This window comes from Glycine soja, chromosome 8, assembly GCF_004193775.1.
Source record: "Glycine soja cultivar W05 chromosome 8, ASM419377v2, whole genome shotgun sequence".
NCBI classification, from domain to species: domain Eukaryota; kingdom Viridiplantae; phylum Streptophyta; class Magnoliopsida; order Fabales; family Fabaceae; genus Glycine; species Glycine soja.
Genome location: NC_041009.1, coordinates 46671428 through 46694344, shown reverse-complemented (window position 1 = coordinate 46694344; position 22917 = coordinate 46671428). Strand labels below are relative to the sequence as shown.

The following is a 22917-nucleotide window of genomic DNA, read 5'->3' as shown; positions in this document are numbered from 1 at the left end:
TAATTAAAGAATCACTATATAATCCATGCTCAATCCAAGAGTAAGGCAAATTACACTTTATACTCTATAGTAGTAGACCCTAACCCTAATGGAGGAACCTTATTTTGTGTTGTGTTTTATAGGTATTTGAAAAGATTCCAAGTCCCACATTGAGGTTTAGCCTATCTTAAAGGATATATATATATATACACACACACACACACACACACACATGTGATGAGAAGGGTTAAACTAGAAAGGCATGAGTCTAGTGTGCATGAGATTGAGCCATGTGAACTCGATGTAGTGCAAATCATGTGATCTTCCCCTTAAATGCTAGTAGATGAGACCGTCTGACATTTTTAAGAATTGTTTTATTAAATATCTTTGTGAAATTTTTTGAAAATTGTATCTTACTTGGAAACATGAAAATTCCTTATTACTTTTTTCAACTTCACATGATTTTGGGATTTTTAATTAACAATAATTTTGCATTAATACCTTTTTTAAACTATTTTAAATTATCAGATTTTATTCAATGGTTTAATTTGTTTTTAAACATCGATATTATTAGGCTCAACTTTCAGATTAATTATTATTGAAATTATTTTTTATTAATAAGTATTAACTATAAAGTTTGTATTCCCTATTATTGGAAATAATATGACCATTATCTAATCGGTGTTGTGCCTACTAAAGAAGACATTCTCCCACTGGTTTTTACACACACAAAACCTCCTCTGTCTCGAGTTTCTTTCTCTATTCATTTTGCTTGGTAGTTTTATGATCCCTTTTCCAATGAGAAGGGTGTATTAATTATAAATCCAGAGATTTGCACATTAATTACACGAATAGATCCTTGAGGACAATGTGCACCTAACACACATCTCAGGTCTATCTGAGCTTGCCATTGCACTGACCACCAATCTCTACAAACATCAATTTCAAGGATTTAATGGTTGACCACATGGAGAAAGTTGAGCCCTATGTGCCCAAACTCATTGTCGTGGTCAACTATGCTCGACTACTCCCAATTATCTCCAAAATTGAGGTTTAGGATAACACAATTTTGGAGGTGTCAAAAACAAGTTTATAACTAGTAAAAATTAGGAACATCTTCCTAATTTTAAAATATTTCTCACGCATTATATTTTTCAAAAATTAAAAAATTTAATAAAGTCTTTTTATTATGAGGTCCATAAAATATAGCAAGGCAAAGTCAATCAACATATTGGAATAAATAAAATATTTTTCTGATACTAACTATGTCTCATAAATATAAACCCATAACAACATCAATATCAATTAACTTCTTCAATGGGTTGGTAGAGTCGTTGGATGATCAATTGGGTCATTACCTGAAACATAAAGCACTAAAAGAGTGAGTTTGACAACAATGAGGAAATTATGTGACCAAAACTAAGACAACAAGGCATATACACTACTATATGTGACCTTCAATGACATTTTGTGTCACCTTCATCCACGGGTTTATGTAGTATTTAATCATTTACAACTCATTTGCCCATTAGTATTCTCACATGTATATAGCATGTCCATGTTAACATCATTAAGCATAAACATACATCATACATGATACTTGGCAAACTAAAGGCAATCCAATACAATCAATTATGTACTATATATATATGCGAGGACTACATTCTATAATAACAAATATACAATATTGTAGGAATGAATTCCTTTTCAAATACTTATAAATTACAAATACCTCATCCTCAAGGCCTTTCTTATTTCATATGGTTGCCCATGCTTATCAACACAAAGAATCATTTTTATAAAATATATTGATATCCATAACATTTGTATACCCCAATTCTTGCATATCAAAAGTATAATTCACACCATTGCATTGAAATCAATACTCAAAATCTCAATATGCATGAGATATTAGACATTCATATTTAAAAATAAAAACTCCAATTATTACATACATACACATACCCTAGCTTAATTTTCTTAACTCATTTTGAGGCTAATTGATACAGGTGAGGGAAAGAGTGATACACATGAGAGAAAATTTAATTGTTTAGCAAAGGCGAGTGAAGTGAGGAAATTGTTATTTGCTCATGAGCCGCTCTATCCACTGTACTGCAAAGACAATAAAGTTTCTGCTGATAATTCTAATGAGTTAATTATTTCTGCTTCTCCTAGTGTTGAACTCTCATTGCATGAATTTAAAAATGTCTTTCCCAAGGAGATTTCTCATGGACTACAACCTTCAAGAGGCATAGAACATCAAATTGATCTCTTTCCAGGAGCTTCATTTCCTAATAGGATATCTTATTAAAGCAATCCCTAAGAGACTCGCCATAAGGATGCATAGGCTAAAGTTGATTATGTGAAAAGATTGCATGAGCAGGTGAAGGCTTAAATTGCAAAGAAGAATGAAAGTTATGCTAAACAAGCCAACAAGAACAAGAAGGAAGTGATACTTGAACCTTGTGATTGGGTTTGGTAACACATGAGGAAGGAGAGGTTACCTAAACAAAGGAAGTCCAAACTTCAACCTATAAGAGACAGACCTTTTCCAAGTACTAGAGAGGATCAATGATAATGCTTACAAGATCAATATTCCAGGTGATTATTCTAAAGATTTGAGGGCAAATGCTAAACAAGAAGGAGGAAATGATAAGAATCATAAAACTGTCCAAATACGGGGACCTGTGACCAGGAGTAGGACCAAGCAGTCAATGGATACCCTCCAACAAATGGTATCAAGCATACTTAATAAGGTCCAAGTGGAGAATGATGAAGGCCTAGAGGCATAGGCACTACCAAGAATTTTAATTGTTGTTGAAGGCCCATGCCAAATATGTTTATTTTTATTTTTATTTTTTCATTGTCATTATGGCCCAAACTAATTTGAAGCCTATGCCATTTCTTTTCTAATTTAATTTTTAATTTTAAATTAAATAAAACTGGTGTATTTCCAACTGCACCTCAGATACGCTATATGTATTGAACTCGTTTTCAATAAAAGAGACTTTTGGCATGATAAAATTTTGTAAGAACTTCTCTCTGAATTCCTTGCTAAACCAATCTCAAACTTATCAAGGTAATCCTTGTGGCGTCTACCTTGACTTATCTTACCTTTCTGAAAGTTGTGTCATCCAAAACTTTGTAACTTGTATCAAGCGATCCACCCCTAGTAAGGATCACATTAGAGATAGTGTGTGAAAAAAAAAGGAATTATGAGGTTTTTGGTGAGAGATTTGAGTATAATTAATCTAGCTCTTTTAGGAAAATGGCAGTAGAAGATTCTAATGGAGAATGAGAGTTTATGGTACAGGGTTTTAGTTGGTATTTATGGTAGTGAAAGAGGTATTAAGTTATGGGAAAGGTAAAGGTTCAAAATGATTGTGAAAAATATTTGGGAATTAGATGAAAGGAATTAAGGTGTGAAGGAAGGGATAGTTTAATGACTCAATAAGGAAGGTCGTGGGGAATGGGCAAAACACTAGTTCTTGGAAGGATTTATGGTTGGAATTTGGGCTCTTGAAGGATAGATATGAAATATTATTCTTAACCCACAATGTGGGTATTGGGTATATGGAATGTGGGTATAGAGGTGGGATTGGAGAAAGGAGTTTTTTCAATGGGAAAGATAATTATTTCATGAGGTTGGTCAATTGGTGGATGAAAATGTGTTTAGATAGGATAAAGAAGATATGTGGAAGTAGTATAGAGAATTAGAGAGGTACATGGTTCATGCAACTTACAATGTCTTGCATTATATCAAAACAAGTGCTACCAACAACATTAGAATGTGGAAAGATTTTTGGAATAAAGTTATTCCAACAAAGGTTTCTTTGTTTGTTTGGAGAGAAATCAAAAATAGGATACCAAAAGAAAGAATTTGGTTAAGAAATGAGTAACTAGGAACTTCTTCACATTGGTTTATTTGTTGGCTGCAAAAAGGAATTGGGAACTACTTCACTTTTCTTTTAATGAGATTGGTTCTCAAGAGTTTGGCTTTATGTTTGTAGTGGTTAGGCTTTTCTACAACTTTGTGGAATAATATGAAGGATCATAGGCAACAATTTTAAGGACTTTCAGGGGTGGCAATTAGATATAAAGAAGGTTGAGATGCTATTTGGTTGGCAATTGTTTCGACAATTTGGCTCGGAATAAATAAAATGATGTTTCAAAAAAATGAGATTCAAATTCAGATATTTTGGAGACATTGCAAATTTCAGCATGAAAATGGCTTAGGTTCAAAAGGAAAGGATGTATATACTTTTTGTCATCATGGATTTTGAATTCGGTGGTTTGTTTAAATTGGATGGTTCCTCAACAAAATTACTAGGTGGAAAGGGTGGAATGGAATTGGCATGACATTTGGAAACAAGGATTGGAAAGAGATTTTACATTACACTTGGCAGTGAAGGAAAAAAATACCTATATAGAAAATTGTATTGTCTTGTTATTCTATTTTTTATTTGTTTTATATAGGTTCAGTGGAATATTGAGAAGTTGTAAAGATACTCATATGTTTCTGTTAAGTTCAAGCATCTCTTAAGAGTTGAACTATTTTAAATAATACTATCATTTTTCCTTGAAAAAAAATTCATTAAATCTAAATATTTGAATCCAACCCTTATAGTAATAACAATAAAATCATAAAGAATCACAAAACATATCCATATAGTCTTACATAGGAAAGGGAATTTTGTAAAGCAACTTACTTGAGATATATTCAAACAAGCAAATTGTTGCATAGGAGATTAATTCTGAAAAGGCGAAACCAAGCTTGGAATATAATTGGTAGCTTGCCACCAAGCATTGTTGTTTGGAATTGGAATAACTTCTACTCGGTTATTTCTCCGATTATAAAAAGTCATATTCAACACATCATTGTTTACCAACATCAAGACTTCACCATTTTCTGATATACAGAATGGAAGTAATGGACGATCTGGAGGGTATGGTATCTGGAGATGATTATAAGTGACCTTCATCAACAAAGTCCAAGACTTCTCTACTCCAAACTCCCTCATTTGCCAAACAACAAAATGGGTTGCATTGCGATCATGATAAAGGCACAAACGATCCCTTAATTCCACAATTCTCAATTGATCATTATCTGGGATTTGATCAAGACCTTTAGGCAACAATAAATATTTATATGTGTCCTTTTGTAAATCAACTGAAAAAATTACTAACGGATCGATAATATCATTTCGCTCTTCATAATGAGAACTTGACATGTCGATAGCTAGCCAATTAATAGTTCCATTCACAAGTCTTCCATTTTGACGAAGAATGGGGAAATTTGGGCAACTAAAGATATTTGTCCAACAATTGCCACCTAAGTTGTAAACCCATACCTCTGTTTTCTTGGATCTACAATTTGAAAGGACTGACACCACCTTGTAAATGGCACTCAAATCATCATAAAGAAATCCAAAGCCTATAGAATTTGATGGGTCGAATCCTTGACAACATGGATTGACATGTAAGCGCGGAGATTTCCTTGATTTCATCCTTGTAGCTGGGTTCCAAAATTGGACCCAATATTCGTAAATTGTGTCTTCTTCACCATGATAACCACCCAAACAAACCAATCCATTGCATGAGCCAATGATCCAATAACCATTTAATTGATAGTAGTCATCTTCATCAACATCTGATGATGGATTCTCGAATAATTGATTTATGGAGTAGGGTATGGCATAAGCATCACCATAGTCATAGTCAAAACCATCATAGAGGACTTCTTCTCGGGTTATTATGAGATGGATTTTTTTTGAAGATCTTTCAAGATGTTTTTTCACAAAACTTCGATCAAAGATGATGGATTTCCAGGTTTTGCAAACGCACCTAAAACGCATAAGATCTTTCACTGGAAGCCGTGATAGAATTTCAACAATAAGATCATCAGGGACATATGAGAGATATTCGGCTAGAGACATTTTCATGAATGTTGAAGATTGAATCCCTGAGAGGCATAAAAACCCTAATAAGGTGTTGGTCTATGGGCTAAGTGTTTCATATTCGGCCCATTTGGTACTAAGCAATTATGGAATTAAATAGTGAGATTATTATTTTTTTATTACAATATAATGAATATTATTTATCATCCTTTAAATGAGATAATATATTTATATATTTTTCTCATATAATTATTTGTATTTTTGTATTTTGTGTAATGTCTTCATTTTTTCCTTGACCCTTCATATTTGAGATCCCAAATATAGATGAAATCTTTTTACATTCATAATTGATTTTTCACTAGCAAATATTTAAGCACTTAGTATATTAGAAAACAAAGCATCATTTTGTTAAGTTATATTTTAGTATTAGAATAATATAAAGTATTTTTGGAATTGTGAAAACAATTTATTAGTGTTTATTCATAGAGTCTTTAAAAGTCATTCACTACACCGTAAATAAAGGTTTTTAAGATAGAATAACCACCTAACATTAAGAGGGAGTAATGTACTCCAAGTTGAAATGGGTGTCACTACCACCCAAGTGAAAAAAGGGTCATGTAATGAGGAGGTTTTTAAGATTGTCTAAAAAATTTGTAATTGGAGAGTTTTCTTAAATTTGTCCCAAAAAGTTATAATATGAAGAGTTTTTTTTTTAAAAAAAAAGTTGTCCAAAAAAACTTGTAATTTTATTTGAGATAGTGAACATTTTGTTATGTTCTATGAATGCAGACAAGATGAGTTGAACTACAATAAACCAATCATATATCTATTGGTAGTGTTTTTTTTTTTGTTACCATATTTTTTTTATCCATGTTATGTGTTGGAGAATTCCCCCAATACAATCCAATGATAAAACTAGTAAATTTACAAATTAATTCTCTTTTATCCAATTGACACAACATCATTGGTACAAATATAACTAGCACTCTTTGAGATTCATCGAACATATACCAACACATCATTAATCATGATTGTCATCATCATCATCACCTTTGCTCTCAAAACTGCCTCCTAATTCTTTGATCCTGTGAAACACTCAAGTAAAACACAAGGTCATTAAAAAGGAAAACTTAAAATACAATTTTAGTCCCTCTATATTTTGCAATCAGTAATTTTGGTCCCTTATTAAAATTGAGACATCTAGTCTCCTAATTTTTAAAAATCATTAATTTTAGTCTCTTTAACCCAAATAAAGTCGTTGATAGTTAAAAATTAACATTGACTTCTTGTGACTCATGTTATTGCCAATGAAATTATTCTTGAACCCTTACCTAATATTCTTTTTACACCATTTACGAAAAACTACCCTTTCTCAAACCCTGATTATGCAACAACCACTACAAAACATATCTTCGACAAAGTCATCGCCATCATTGTTTCTGTCTCCAGGGAAGGCGATTACTCCACACTTAAGCTACTTTTATCCCTAAAAACACCATGAGTGCACTCTCCCTTATCCTCTAATTTGTTTGTTAACCCTTTATTTCACCCCTTCCATCTCATTTCACCAAGCACCTAGATTTCATGCATCACTAGAGACCAACAATAAAAGGGTGTTTGCCTTTGCGTTTTGTCTTGTGATCTCAACAATGAAGCACCCATTATTGTCAATGAGCGACATTGAATACAAAAAGATGAAGAAGGTGAAGGCGATTGAAAACTAAGACACCAACGACAACAAAGTGTGAGAACAATAACACAACAACACAGATGAGAAGCTCTAGGAGCTGATATGCGTAAGATTAGATATTGTAGATCTAAATGTAGGAAAATTGAGGTGGGACTAATCTCAATTGCTATTTCAATAACAAGGTTTTGATTTGATATAGATTTTAAAGGCATTGGATGATGGTGGTCATGGTGGCTATGATGAAAAAGCCTTTGGTTTAGTGGATTTGGATTTATTTGGAGCGGGTGATTGATTAACTTAGATTCTTCAATAGATTTACCATTTTTTCAATTGTAAAGGCATTTTGAGATCCCAAATCTTCAAAGCGCTTGTTCACCTTATTCAAAAATTGTATATATATTGCTTGTCTTTCCATCTTTACTCTTGGTGTGTTGCACAAATAAATTCAATGCATGTGATTCTTTTTAATTTTTTAAAATTTTCCTTTAAAGAAGAAAGACATGATTGTTGTTGTTGGCCTTGACTATTTGTTTATTTCATCTTGTTCAATGAGGATACTCTGGTGCTGTGAATTGATATTGATTTGTGAGTTGGGCAGTAATCTTCAACCCATCTATTGTCTCTTAAAGAAGAATTTCAATAACAAAATTGGATAATTGATGTGTTGATTCTTCCATATGAAATTACCAAATTTGATTTGGGCAACATTGGGCAATAAAACTTAAAGTCAACATTTATTGTTTATTGGTCAAAGTTTTGTTTTGAATGGAGTGACTAAAACTACTATTTTTTAAAAAATTGGGAGAGTAAATGTCTCTATTTTAAAATAGGAAGAACAAAATTACTAATTGCAAAATATAAGGGAACTAAAATTACATTTTAGTCAAATAGAAAAAAGAAAATCAAAACCATTAAACCACAATTTTTTATTTGTTTGACCACTAATTTATCAATTCAATCAATTTTTTATTGGTTTTCTAATCATTCAATTTTGAAGGTTGCTTTGATCAATCATCTAATCAATTTGAGGTTAATCATAGAGTTGTCAAAATAGTCCTAGGGCCAACCCATTTGGCCCTCCATAGACCATAATTGGCCCTAGTGGCCCTTAGCCCCCTGATGAGGTCCCAACCCACACAACCCCACTTAATATGGGTTTAGAGCTAGCCCATGGACCATGGTATTTTAAAAATTGATTCTTTCAATTGTCCAAGAATATATTTTTAAATCAATCAACCTAGGCTATGGTTATTTTTGGTTGGCCTTGACCAAGGGTTATTTTTTATCGACAAAGGCTAAGGTTGTTTTATGGTGACTTAGGCCAAGACTATTTTCAACCGACCTCAATTGAGGCAGTTTACGACCAACCTCGACCAAGGCTATTTTTGGTCAACCTTAGCTTGGATTGTGTTTGGTTGTCCTTGGCCAAGGCTAATCTTAGCCAACCTCGACAAAACTCTTTTTGGCTGACCTTAACTAGGGTTAGTTTCAGCCAACTTTGGCCAAACTTATTTCGACTGACCTCAGGTAGGGTTAATTTTCAGCTGACCTTAGTTATGGTTAATTTTGGTCGACCTCAACCATACTATTTTCAATTAATCTCAACAAGAGTTAATTTTTGGTCAACCTCGAATAGGGTTAATTTTTGGTCAACCTCAACTAGACAATTTTCAATCGACCTTGATTAGCGCTAATTTTTGGCTAACCTCAGTTAGGGTTGATTTTTATTGGCCTTGGGCAGGGTTAATTTTTTGTTGGCCTCAAATAGGGTTAATTTTTTATCGACCTCAAATAGAGGTCTTTTTATCTACCTCGACTAGGGCTATTTTTGACTAACATCGGTCGAATTGTTTTCAGTTGATCTCAATTAGGGCTATTTTCGATCACCCTCAATCAAAGATATTTTGGGCCAACCTAAGCTGAGGTTGTTTTTGGCGAACTTCAACAATGATTGTTTTTTTACCTAACTCGATTGGGTTGTTTGAACTGACCTCAATTGAGTTATTTTTGGCCGACTTCGATTAAGGTTAATTTTGATCAACTTTGGCCAATGTTGTTTTTGCACTACTTTAGTTATGGTTAGTTTCAGCCAAGCTAAGCTAGGGTCTTTTAGACCAACTTCAACCAAAGTTGTGTTCGACTGACCTTGACCAAGGTTGTGTTTGGCTTATCTTAGTCAGGACCGTATTCAGTCAACCTCGACCAAGGCTATTTTCGGCCAATCTCATCTACGATTCATTATGATCAACCTTGGTTAGGGTTATTTTTTGCCAACCTCGACCATGGCTGTTTTTGGCCGACCTTACTCAAAGTTGATTTTGGCTGACATTGACTTGAGTATTAAAAAAATATGCCATACTATTAAACTTAAGGCCCATAAGTCAACCCAATCTTTGTGGACTTTTTGGTCCTGTAGTCTTTTTAATGGGGCTTTTTGGCCTTGTGGGCCTTTTGGCACTTGGCCCATGTTGTCTAGGATCAAGATGGAGGGGCTGGGCCATTTAGATGGCTCTAGTCAACCGATCAAACCAACTAGTTTGATTTTTAAAACTATGGTTACTTGAGAAAATAAAAATAAAACGTTTACCTTCTTATAATTGAAGAAACTGCACCTAAAGAATAACTTTGTTATTGATTGTGTAACCCCCACAAAGTGAAACGGTATTACAACTTACCCAGTGGATACTGATTTTGCAGCTTCAAAGCTAGAAGTTCCAATGCGTATTCTTGCTGAAGTTTAGTTCTTTTCTACTTGCAATTGTATTCTAATTGCTTGGTTGGATTGTTGCTGGCATGGACAGACCGGGAAGAAATGAAGTAGGGAGAAATGGAGGCACAAAAAATCATCTATTATGTCATTGAACTAAAAGATGTACTGCTTGCTGCCCATCTAATAAGCTAAAAGTTGCCACAAGACTCCTCAATAGTTGCTACCAAACTGTACTAGTGAGTACTTAGAGGAATGGTCCATTAACCGAGAGCATACACTAAACAATTATCATAAGAACAATTGTCATGTAACAAGATTCATTAAGTTCATTAGAAGTAGAAGGCACAATTTGTATGTATTCCATGATAACATAACATAACATCGGATACTACTTATTCAGAGACAAAAAGGAGGTACCTCTTCATTCTAAACCGTTTTGAGGCTAATACAAAGAGAACCATAGATAAAACTGCCAGCTCCAATAGGCCTGATAAAAGCCTACATACGTAATACCACATTGATAATCATACCATGTTTCAAGACGGTAAAAACATAAATGATAATCAGTCTTTTTATGATGTTTACACTTTACAGAAACCTACTTATATAGCCTTTGGCATAAAAAAACTAAAACTCTCTTATTGCTCTGAGGACGATCCTAATCACATACATGATTACTAAAATTAGTTAGTGCAGCAGATGTTTGTATTAATTCTATATCCTAACAGTAATTATGAGTAATTGGAGGAAAGACACACAATTTAAGATTAGGAGTTGCATGAAGAGAAATTGGGAACATCTTCCACAATTAAGCATGTACTTAAAAGATAACAATAAGAAGTTCCAACGAACATACGGTCAACATTTTTAATTCTGACAGTCATCAACTTAAGAGTAATGGAGTACTAGTAGCATCATAAAGATGAGAAGACTAAAACAATGAACTCCTCACAATTACAAAATCCTATGTTCATGTCACTCAAATGATAAGCTTCAATTAAAACATCTTGAAAGTGTAGGTACATCGACCTATATGGCCAATCATTGTCAATATCTCATGTTCAATATAGTATCTTTCACCATACTTCATAAACAATTTCTCCCAAACTATCATGTCCCATAAAACAGCATATTTCAAGAGAAGGAATTAAACAATGAACTAATCACCTGAACCAAAGACACTAGCAGTTGCAGTCACATAAGATTCCCAATCACACTTTAACCAAATTTAGATCTATTAAAGTTATTGTTGAAGATTCTCATTAAACTGCAGATCTAGTCCTAGTCATCCATTTCCATGGTGCATTAATACTAAATATCTGAACAGAACACTTTTACACAAATTTTTTTTAGCTCTAAGGTGTTATACCCATGAAACTTAAGGAGATAGACTCATCGTAATTGTGGTGTTTTTTTTTTTTTTTTTTTATAAAATCTTGTATTTCTGAATACAATCTGACAACCAGAGCACTTCTCGTGGGAGAGTATCCTCTTGCGATGTTTTGGTACAAACTTCCAACCTTCTCTACCAAGACCAATCTTTTCCAGAGATTTTCCGTTCTTTAAAAATTATTCCACCAGCTTGAATTCAAGTTATCTATCTTTAAAACTAGTAATTTCTATTACCTTAAGATGTGCAACACAAGATAGTGGAAGAACCCGCAGAAAAATAGAATCAACTTTGCCATCTTCGCCAAAGTGGTTGTCGAACACCGTACATATAAAGTATGTACGGGACCTGAAAATGAATAACAAATAATCTGCACACCAAAATATCCAACACAACTTACCTCATTGAAGATAAGCACTTTCAAACAATTTCAATAACACATGTGAGATGCAGCTACGGCGAAAATCAGGGCAATAGTCAGGGATAAGCTCTAGCTTGACCAAGTTCCTGGAAGTTGGTATTGTCATTGAAGAAACATAGAGAGCCTTCACACATATAACAACAAAATTATATAACAACATAGTTCCACTTCAACTGTTAAAACATGGAGGAAAGACTTGGAAGACAGGCCAAATTAAACCAGACAGGCGAAAAGAAATACACCTTCATAATGTTCTCTGACAAACTGAGTAATTTCACATGTTGCAACCTGCTAAAAAACAAAAGAAAAAAAAAACATATTGAGAACGTAAAACCAAGTCACACACACTTGTCAAATAGAAACAAAGTTCTGCTTCTATCACTGCCTCTTCAATAGAGAATAGGCTTTTAGTTATGTGAACTTGAAGAACATCACCCATAACTGTCAAGGACTTCAGGTTTAGGGCATCTAAGGTAACCTTGTGCAATCCCTCAAGATCGCATACAAAGTTGACAAGATTTTCTGCCTTCACAACAACATTGAACTCCTGTTCATCGGAACAAAGCTCGAACCATTTCAATGAGGGGATCGAGATGCAAAGACTTTCAACTTGGACACCTTCACTCTGACTCTCATTCTCATTCTCGTTCAAAGACTGCAGAATTAACACCAGATGTTCAAGCGAAGGGAAGACTTGGAGAATCCTCGGAATAGAATTCTCGTCCACCAATCTGAATGAAGCCAACCAAAGAGTCCTGAGATTCGGCAACCAAACAAATTCTAGGAGCATTCCAACCCAAAGGAAGGTTTAGATGTAAAGAAACTAGAGTCTCAGATGATCCGTTAAAGAGAAACATAAGTCAATATAGGGAAGTGAAAGAAAAAGGTTTATCCATCTGGTTTTGTGTCCAAGAATGAAAGAATGTGAAGAAGACAAGCTGAAAGTGCACTCAACCTATCACCATCTTCATTTCGGGTTCTAACGAAGCATTAGGGAACAGAAAAAACACCATGTTCTGGCGGTCAGAGAATCAGAATTGATGAAACCTCTGTTTAATCTCCTCCACTTCACCCAAAACCTAACTGCTGTGAACGCCCATTCCCCTTCCGTTATTTCATTTGCTGGATATATTTTATGGGATAATTTTATCTTTAAATTACTTCTTAACTTTTAAATTTTTGTTTTGTCTTATACTATTTTTTCACTATTTTATATTATTAATTTTTTTATTCTATCACTTTTTTTATTAACTATATTTAACTTCTATTTTTTTATTATTTAAAAAATTTAAACAAACGCCAACTTTCTCTGGTTATAAAAAAGAGAATCAGATAAGTGTTGCTAATATACTAAGTTGTCGACGCTCTAATTGTTTAAATTTATTAAAATATTATTTTTTTATCCCACATCATTAAACATTTAATGACGTGTTCCAAACATTTTTCTTATAAAAAACATAGTGCATAATTTTATTATTTTTCATTTTTTAATACATAAAAACACATAATCATATTAATTAACATAATTATGATCGGTAAGATTTTTATGATTTTAACTATCAAATTAATTGATAAAACGGACCATTCAAATTTATAATACTAAAATTAACAAATCACGCAAGATTTATTTATTTTTTATAATGCAAAATTCTTGTTTGTTATTATTTTTTATTTTGTTCTCACAATACATCCCTTTTCTCTCTCGTTTTCTCTCTAAACTCTAACTCACTACATTTCACGAGAAAAGATTGGTAAAAAGATGACAAAGCTTTTACAATAAAATAAAAATGAATCAACATAAGTCTTATAGCATAATGTGGTAGTTGAAACCAACGAGGTACCAAAACATCAACCACCATTAGTCACAATGAAAATGGATCAAGAATACAAACTAAGCACGTATATCATGCAATTGAATTAGGTCTACATGCAAAGATCCGACGACATTCAAAACCCAAACCCCTTAGCCTAAATAATTTCAACCCATTCATGTTGACATGATAGCAGTAGAGCAATCCAATGTTAGAACATGGCCTGAAGAAAATCTTACTAATGTAAGAAAGAAGTACAAGTTTAAATGATAATAAGGCTCAGTTTGGGGTGTTCTTTAGAGTTAAATTTTTTTAAAAAAAATTAAAACAACCACATTTTAATTAGTTTTTAAAATTTAGTTTTGTTTTTTCTCTAATTTTTAGTTTTAAAATAAATTCATTTTATAAGTATTTTTTATCTTATTAAAATTAGTTTAGTGATATTTTTGTGTGATGGTAATAATAAGAATGACAATAATAAGAATAATATGGATGATTTTGTTCAATATGATGATAACTATTATGATCCATGTCAGTGATAATAATAATAATAATAATAATAATAATAATAATAATAATAATAATAATAATAATAATAATAATAATAATAATAATAATAACTGTCATATATGCCATATATTCATATAACATTTTTCTAACATAAATTAAAGTGGTAGTTAGACATATTATGGGTGTACACCAACATTTTAACGATTAGACAATTCGATTATACCATTGAAGACTAATTCAATATTTTTTACAATATGAAAAATAAAGACAGAAACTAGGGCTAACAAAACAAATATCAGGTTCTCGTTTGATGTTTTTTTTAAAAAAAAAAATTATATCTCACAAATTTCTTGCGGTTTTTTGCCGCCAGAAGAATAAAGGCCACAACAAATATTTTTAAATAATTTAAAAACAACTAACTAGTTATCATTTAACATAGACACTTAGAAAAAAAATCAAACGAAAAATAGTTGAGAATCAATTAATGGTAAAATATTAGTTGAGGAGTTAAAATAAAAAATCATAAACAGTTTTTATTCAATAATTTATTATTTAAAATAAAACTCCCACAATTTAAAGCATATAAGCGTAGTGCAATAGAAGTAAGAAAATTCTTGCAAACAATTGAAGCTTTATATATGGAGATATCTGTTGTATCTCTACATTTTCTCAAATTAAAAAATTACATAATTGACTGTACAGCACTGCAAGAGCTGGAATCTTGTGTTTTGTTGTATGACATGAGATTTCCGTAAGACTATAACAACCCAATTACTTTCTGTATTCGCGTACGTCTCCATGATTTAAAGGGAGAACTGATTATATTCTTTCAGAGTTTTTGTTTTTTGGCTAACCATATTCTCGTGAAAGTTTAATTATTATAATGAATATGAAGATACATAAAGTCGATCTCTATGCATATTCCGTTGCTTCTGAACTAAGCCGTAATGATGTGGTTTGTTATGGACGATAACATTGACAAGTCAATGGCGTATTGGTCATGCAATTATGGGTCATGCCGTTTTATGCATTCCAATGTTTCCCATTAACAAAAGCTTACATCATGGCATGTACATACATATATATATATATATATATATATGGAGGTGCATAACTTTGCCAATAACAATAACCATAGCCCACTAATGTGCCAAGCTCGAGAGTCTAAAATTCAAATCCTAGCTTGGGTTAACTTAGATATGAGTTCTCTATTTTTAATTTTCCTTATCCTTCTTGTTGCCGATGGGGTCCTTGTCCGAGGAAGTATAAATATTACAGAAATAAGCTTCGATCAAAACTATGAGGTTACGTGGGGTGATAATCATGTTGTCTCCTTAAACCAAGGGAAAGAAATTCAGCTCACAATGGATAACTCTTCAGGTTAATAATATTTCCTCTTCCTTAATTTATATCCCGTGCAACTTCTTCTTTTTTACTTTTCAATTATTCGTGCTTTATAATGTAGAATTCTTCATCTAAATCACACATATGTTTTTTCAGTAATACCCTTCTCGTTACAAGAAGGTAATAGACACGTTTGTTTGTTTATTTATTTGGGTATATATATACTACTATATACATTTTTGTATGTTGTCTTCATTATGTGCATGTGAGTGCACACATGCATGCACTAGCATAATAATTTTCAAATAAAAAGAAAAATTATTCAAACTTTTCTCGTGTAATCTAATGAGAAGCAAATAAACAAACAACAATAGAAATTAAATTAAAGCAGGCAGGCCGGACTTCTTTTTTAACATGTTCGAAATGGGAAAAAGTGTATCTTCAGATAACTTTCCTTGACAGTATATATATGGATTCTTATCAGTTTAGTGAAGAGAAACTACGAAGATTATTTGAGATTTTGAGTGCATATTGATATAGTGGTATACATAGATTAATAGTAGACTTCTTGAAGTTCAGAACCAATATTGGTCAATATCCAAAGCACAAAAATATGTATAGATTTTTATATGGTCTTCTTTATAGATAAACTTATCCCTCATAAATACTGATAAGAGAAGAAAAAGAATGAAATAAATTTATCTTATAAGCTATATGTAAAGTAATTTGTGAAAGCTCTCTTAGTTAATTAGTTTCTTCAAATTATGTTCTTCTTATAATTGTTTATACAGATGTTTATTCAAACAGAACTTATAATGAGTATTTAAGTACAGAACATGAAAACAGCATTTGTCGTTAAAATTAGCTATAACTATGGCTTTGAAACAATTGCTTTGAAACAATTGAACTGTCAATCCTAGCAACCATAGCAGTGATGTTGTGAGATGACATTGCTTTCATTAGACAGATAGAACAAGGGAAAGCACATAATGGACTTCCCCTTTATGCGTTTGTCTAAACAAGAAATGATGGGTTCATCATCGTAAATTGTTGCTATTTACCTAATTACTGTAATTGAATTGATTGGCTTTCAACTCAAAAGTCTTTTTTTGTGTGTTTCCCACACGAAACTTTAAAAACATCTGTTATGTGTGTACGCATGCTTATTTACGTTTTTTTGTTGTGCTTGAAATAGAGTTAATTTTATTTTGGTACTTATAACTTTTTTTCATGATATCCCATTTTATTGAAAGGCACGTTTTTAGCCCTTGTTAATTTTGTTCCATTAAGTGATGTGGCACTAAAAAAAACTCATGGATTAAATAAAAAATAATAATTAAGGAAGCTAAATCAAAATTAATTAGTTAATTGTAAGGAAAAATATGTATTTAAACATGTGTGTGTTGATTTATTACTATATACAGGATCCGGTTTTGGATCCAAGATGTCATATGGCTCTGGACTATTCCATTTGAGGATCAAAGTACCAGATAGGAATTCTGCTGGAGTTGTCACAGCTTACTACGTGAGTCGACCTTTCAGTTTTGATCTTTCATCCCTAATTTTGATTTTTTTTTTTTTGTAAAATTCAACGGTTTGGTATAGTTAGTAAATTGGGCATCATTGTTTCAAATAAAATGGCGCAAAAATTCTACTATACTAAGTCTTAAATGGCATTTACTAACGGCCATAGCTGTCAAAAATGTAAATTAATCAACTGTTGTATGGCCATAAAAACTTTTGTCCATAATACCTAATTTTCTTGTAGTATTCTTAATGTATTTGATGCAGTTAACTTCACAAGGAAGAAGTCATGACGAGTTAGACTTTGAATTCTTGGGCAATAGAGAAGGGAAGCCATATAGATTACAAACCAATGTGTTTGTAGACGGCCAAGGGAATAGAGAGCAAAGAATTCTCCTTTGGTTTGATCCTACTGCAGATTTTCACAATTATAGAATTCTTTGGAATCAACACCAAATTGTGTAAGATGCATATCCCTCTTTGATTCCCTTGCTACAATATTTTTGTTACATTGTTATAAAAGTGGTTAGTTTTATTATTTTTTAATCATATTTATTTATGTCTATCTCTCACTTATGGTTTCTTTTTCTTATAAACACTTTTTTTTAATTTTATACGTGTGTCTCAAAAATATTCACTCAAAACATGAGAAAAGAAAGAATTGCTCTATTAATTTTTCATTGTTCAAAACATTTTCCTTGACATAAGTATTTACACAGCACTTTTCCTAGTAAACACTTGAGCAAATTAAATGAAAAAATAAAAACAATGTATTTCAACTCTTTTTACTTAACGTACACTGTATAAGCTGTTTTAATGGGATTTTTTGTGATGCCATAAGTTTGACTTCATATATAAATTGAATACATGCATTTTATGTGGATTCAACTAAAAAAATTCCCATACATCATTCAAACGGCTTAATAGTACCTGTACCCAAAAAAAAATGGCTTGATAGTACAAATGTGTTGGCTAAATTAGTAAATGTTTGAACAAATTTGCTAAAGATTTTATATTTGAATCTTATTATATTATCCTTAAAGAATTGAAGCTTGTGAGATATTTGGAGGTCTTACCGGAAAACTAAAAATTCTAATTATAATAGTTAAAAAAATTGAAAAATCACTAACCAACCCAATATATGAATTGGCAGATTTTATGTGGATAACATCCCTATTAGGGTATACAAGAATAAAAGCGATATTGGAGTCGGATACCCAACAAAGCCAATGCAAATACAAGCATCTTTATGGGATGGAGATAGTTGGGCAACAAATGGTGGCAAAACCAAAACTGATTGGAGCTATGCACCATTCAGAGCAAGTTTCCAAGGCTTTGATGTTAGTGGTTGTCAAGTTCCAACCTCAAATATTAGCCAAAATTGTTCTTCTGATAAGTACTGGTGGAATACGCAGAAGTTTTGGCGGTTGGATTCTGTACGACAAAGACAATATGAACGTGTTAAACACAAGTATATGACCTATGATTATTGTGCTGATAGGAATCGATACCCAGAGATTCCCTTGGAGTGCCTTTAATTAATTACCCAATTAATTTACTCACATATATGCTTAAAAAAATTGCCATTTTTTATGGAATTGAATTGGAGCTTCTTTTGAACGATTACGTGGCAGAGGAGGAGGAAAAAAGTGTTGATTCAATTTGATTATCCGAGTATCGATTGTTGTTCTTGTTTAGTTGTTTACCCAAATTTGATGATGTGCAATCATATTTCTGTTAACATCTTTTTTATATTATGTAATGCTTGATAAGTCTGAAATTGTTTAGGACAAACCGTTTCTTTTTTTTAGGGAAGTAGCTCAAAATTGATGAACTATAAATTTATCCAATTGCTTTGTCTTATATATCTATATGAACAATAGCTTTTAATTTCAATTATTTTTGTAAGAACGTACGTAATTAGTTTTACACTATTATAGGTATATATTGCTTTTTTTTAACAGCAAAACAATATTATAAGGACTGCCAAAAAGACCTACTTAAGCATGGTATTGGTATGTCCAATTAGTGCTATAAACCATTAGGGGCGAAATTAATTGCACTGCCACGTATTGAGGCTGTATATGATATATATGCAGATCAATAAGTAGAGTTGCATGCAAATAGATCACGATAATCGTTTAATAATCTAAAAACAATATTTTAAGCATAGGAATTGTTTTAATTTATCAATAACCTCTTAAAACAGATGAAAGTATTGTTAAGTCCCAACTGGCTTAAGCATCTCAACAAACAATGGCCAAAAACCAAATTGAAATCATGATAATAGCAAGATAGAGTTTATCTTGATATACATTAAATACCAATGCATAAATTTGGTCCTGGATAGTTATATATTATTTTGGCATTGACACAGCAGTACTATAAGTCATAGAAATGAATGAAAAACAAAAGAATCTAATTAAGCTTAGCATTATCCTACTAAACTCCTGCATTTGATCCTCAGGTAAATCCAGCATGACCAAACCAGGCTTAACTGCAAGTGGGGTGACACACTTTAGTCTCCCCCATGCCACCTTCCATACAAGGAGCCTCTTTGTTCACCTCTAAGCAATTTATCCATGACTTTATGTATTCATCATCCAACCTCTCAACCCCTTCTTGCACTTTCCTTATGTTAACAAAATTTATTCGCATCTGGCCAGTGACCACCGCATATTCATGAGCCTGCAAAGTGCGTGGGACTTACGAAGTTACGCTACCTTTGTAAGAAAATATATTATTTACAAATTTAGATCGGGAGAATTTATTTAAACTAAAAAAGCAATTTTAAAATACCTTCTGCTTATAAGTTATACCTTTAAAAAAAATTATCTATACCTATATGTCTATATAAACTTGACTTGAAAATTTTATAGTCTTCAAATCCAAAACATTATAATCTGATAACAAATGTTGATGTTATTCAATTATTTAATTTTCACTTCAACATTTTTAAACTATCAGATTAAAACTTTAATTTCACGTTAATTGTTGATATGATTTAATGTTATTTAAAAGTAATGAAAGATTGTTAATTTTTAAAATAATGATTTACCATTTTTATAATTATTATCTTTTAATATACTTATTAAATATAAATAGAGAAAATAATAAAATGAAAAATAATGTAGTATTAATTTAAAATTTTAAAATTATACTTTTAAAATAACCTTTATCTATTACTTTATTTCGATTAAATTTTAAAATGATGATTATTTTTTTAAAATGTAGTGTAAATTTCATTTACTTTTACTTATGATTAATTATTTTACTTTTATTTTTTGATTAATTTTTAAATAAATACTATTTTTTAAAATGAATAGTAAATTTTTATTTAATATTGTTTATTATATAAACTTTTAAAATATTTAAATATTTTATAAACTTTCTAAAATATTTTATAAATTATTTATGCACATATTCAAAATATTTTATAAAATAAAATTCAAAACCTTCTAAAATATTTATCATCACGTTGTAAACTTTCTAAAACCATTTTACGTTTTCTTAAAAAAATCCTTTTGACATGATTGTTTTTGTTTAATATTCATAATTTCGTTTCATAATTATTAATAATCACAATTAAGAAGAAAATGGTGTTAATAGTAGTCATTTTGCATAAAACGTTTTCAATTTAATTACTTTAATAACAAAATTTAATTCCAATTCTAAGTCTAATTATTTATCTAATTTACTTTTGTAAAACTGAATCTCGCCTGAGATATAAAAAAACAACACTAACACCTAAATAAGCAGAATTCTCATAGCCACAAAATCAAGCCTTCTGGTAGTCACTTAGGTTCTTATTTATTGTTCTTCTCCTACTCTTTTCGTTCTCAACAATGGTGATATTGTATTTTCAATTTCATTGGTGTCATATTATCATTTTAGAGAAAGGATGTGATTAGGTGAGTAAAGTGAGTATTTACATATATCCATTGGAAAATTAGCGGAGGTTAGATCGAAAGGTTGAAATATACATTTTTAAACTATGGCAACTTAGATAATCGCCATTAGATAATTCAACAAACTTGTGTAACCTCCAAGTTCAAAGTCTAGGTCTTAAATATGTTTCTAAGATAATATCCATAATTTTAATTTAATTATGCCAATACATTACTAAATATTTAAAAATAATAATTTTATTTATGTATGCATATTTTGAAATTATAAATATTAGAAATATTGCATATTAACAAACCTGTGTAACGCAAGTGACTATTAATGTACAATATATATTTTTGGTTTAATAGGACATAAAAGGACTTTATTATTAAGATACTTGAGGTTTAGTTTTAGAAAAATTAATTTTATTACTTTAATGATAACTATTATATAATTTTGATAAAATTAATTTAATAATAGTAATAATAATAATAAATATAATGCTTTAAAGTTGAGAAATTAAATAGTTCATAATCTATAATAGTGATTAAATTTAATATAAAGAAATAAAATAAGAATAAGATAAATAAGAAAATAATAATAATAAAAAACTCACTTTGCACTGATGAGAAGCACTCGATAGCACTTAGTTACAATTAATATCTTCTACATGATTAAAATAACATCTTAAGAAAAATAGTAAGTGTAACCATTTACAATATTACACTATTTCAACAAATTTACAATAAATTTTAATTTTTATAATAAATAAATTTAAAATTTTTTTATTTATTATAAACACATAAAAACCAAGAACATGCACACATAATATCTACACCTATAAAATTGAACACTCAAATTTGAATAATTATATATTATATATTCATATTTATTATATTTACATTTTAAGCTTTTTTTGAATCTATACATTTTCATACATTGATTCATTATTATTGGTTGAAGAAATAAAAAATAATAATAAATTTTAATAGGCTTAATAATTTTGAAAATATTTTCTCAATTAAAAGTATAATTATTCATCTTTCAGTTTTAATATATTTATATTTAATATAATACTAATATTTAAAAACAAAAAAAATTATAAAAATGTTTTTAAAAAATTAATAAATATAAATATCAAAATATTTAAAACAAACCCGTGCAACAGTGTGTTGCATGAAAGTTCTGATCCAACCGGTTACATGCAACCCACACAATTAGCCTTGTTATTTTGAGTCTGTCTAAACTATGGACTATTTAGTCCACCCAACTTAACCCACGGGTCCTGTTGGCTTTTTACATTCTAATAACTCAATAATTGATGAATATAATATTATGATTTAGTGCAAAATTGTATGTTAAGTATTAAGTAAGCATAATGTAAACAAATATATTTTTTTAACTGATGCAAATTATTTGATCATTTTGAACAAATATTTTTTTTATTAGACAATTCATAGTTAATTTTTAGAATCATTTAAAATTAGTCAAATTTTAGATTTAAAATTTAATTCTTTTTTTTTAAAAAAAAACCTTTTTGTCAAATGTGGACCGACCCACTAATCTCATAGACTATATGGAATGAGTACAGGCTTGAAAAAAAAAATGAACCAATTATGAATGCATGCTTCACGGATTATATGGGCTTCGCAAGACAGACTTATCGCCATGTTCAGCTCTACATGTCATACATTGAAAATAAAGCCAAAAAATAAAATGGCGTGACATGGAATTAGACGGAGAAATGGAGAAA

At 30.9% G+C, this 22917-nt stretch overlaps 2 protein-coding genes and 1 long non-coding RNA gene across 9 annotated transcripts; 1 reads left to right on the top strand and 2 right to left on the bottom strand.

Annotated features, from left to right (window-relative positions):
• Positions 1 to 1129: 1129 nt before the first annotated feature.
• On the bottom strand, positions 1130 to 5915 carry LOC114422027 (F-box/kelch-repeat protein At3g23880-like). Its single transcript, XM_028388201.1, has 2 exons — positions 4689 to 5915; positions 1130 to 1337 (listed from the first exon to the last, which is right to left on the bottom strand). Exon 1 carries the CDS (start codon positions 5913 to 5915, stop codon positions 4728 to 4730), a length of 1188 nt encoding a protein of 395 aa, XP_028244002.1. The 3' UTR covers positions 1130 to 1337; positions 4689 to 4727.
• A 756-nt stretch (positions 5916 to 6671) lies between these two features.
• On the bottom strand, positions 6672 to 13201 carry LOC114423724. Of its 7 annotated transcripts, XR_003668894.1 has the most exons (4): positions 11903 to 13201; positions 10694 to 10774; positions 10242 to 10553; positions 6727 to 6961 (listed from the first exon to the last, which is right to left on the bottom strand). It is a non-coding gene; the product is annotated as an uncharacterized LOC114423724 (long non-coding RNA). The 7 variants fall into 7 exon arrangements; XR_003668896.1 differs by lacking the exon at positions 10242 to 10553 and having other exon boundaries at positions 6672 to 6961; XR_003668891.1 differs by having other exon boundaries at positions 10694 to 13201.
• Positions 13202 to 15551: 2350 nt separating this feature from the next.
• LOC114421464 (xyloglucan endotransglucosylase/hydrolase protein 2-like) lies at positions 15552 to 19086 on the top strand. The gene is made up of 4 exons (XM_028387390.1): positions 15552 to 15788; positions 17177 to 17277; positions 17544 to 17737; positions 18430 to 19086. Exons 1-4 carry the CDS (start codon positions 15554 to 15556, stop codon positions 18812 to 18814), a joined length of 915 nt encoding a protein of 304 aa, XP_028243191.1. The 5' UTR covers positions 15552 to 15553; the 3' UTR covers positions 18815 to 19086.
• The last annotated feature ends 3831 nt before the right edge of the window (positions 19087 to 22917 follow it).

Excerpts from the sequence above, each read along its gene's own strand:
- LOC114422027 (XM_028388201.1), bottom strand. The coding sequence starts at position 5,915 with ATGTCTCTAGCCGAATATCTCTCATATGTCCCTGATGATCTTATTGTT.
- LOC114421464 (XM_028387390.1), top strand. The coding sequence starts at position 15,554 with ATGTGCCAAGCTCGAGAGTCTAAAATTCAAATCCTAGCTTGGGTTAAC. Across the intron at positions 15,789-17,176 it reads CACAATGGATAACTCTTCAG|GATCCGGTTTTGGATCCAAG; the intron begins GTTAATAATATT and ends TACTATATACAG. Across the intron at positions 17,738-18,429 it reads TGGAATCAACACCAAATTGT|ATTTTATGTGGATAACATCC; the intron begins GTAAGATGCATA and ends ATGAATTGGCAG.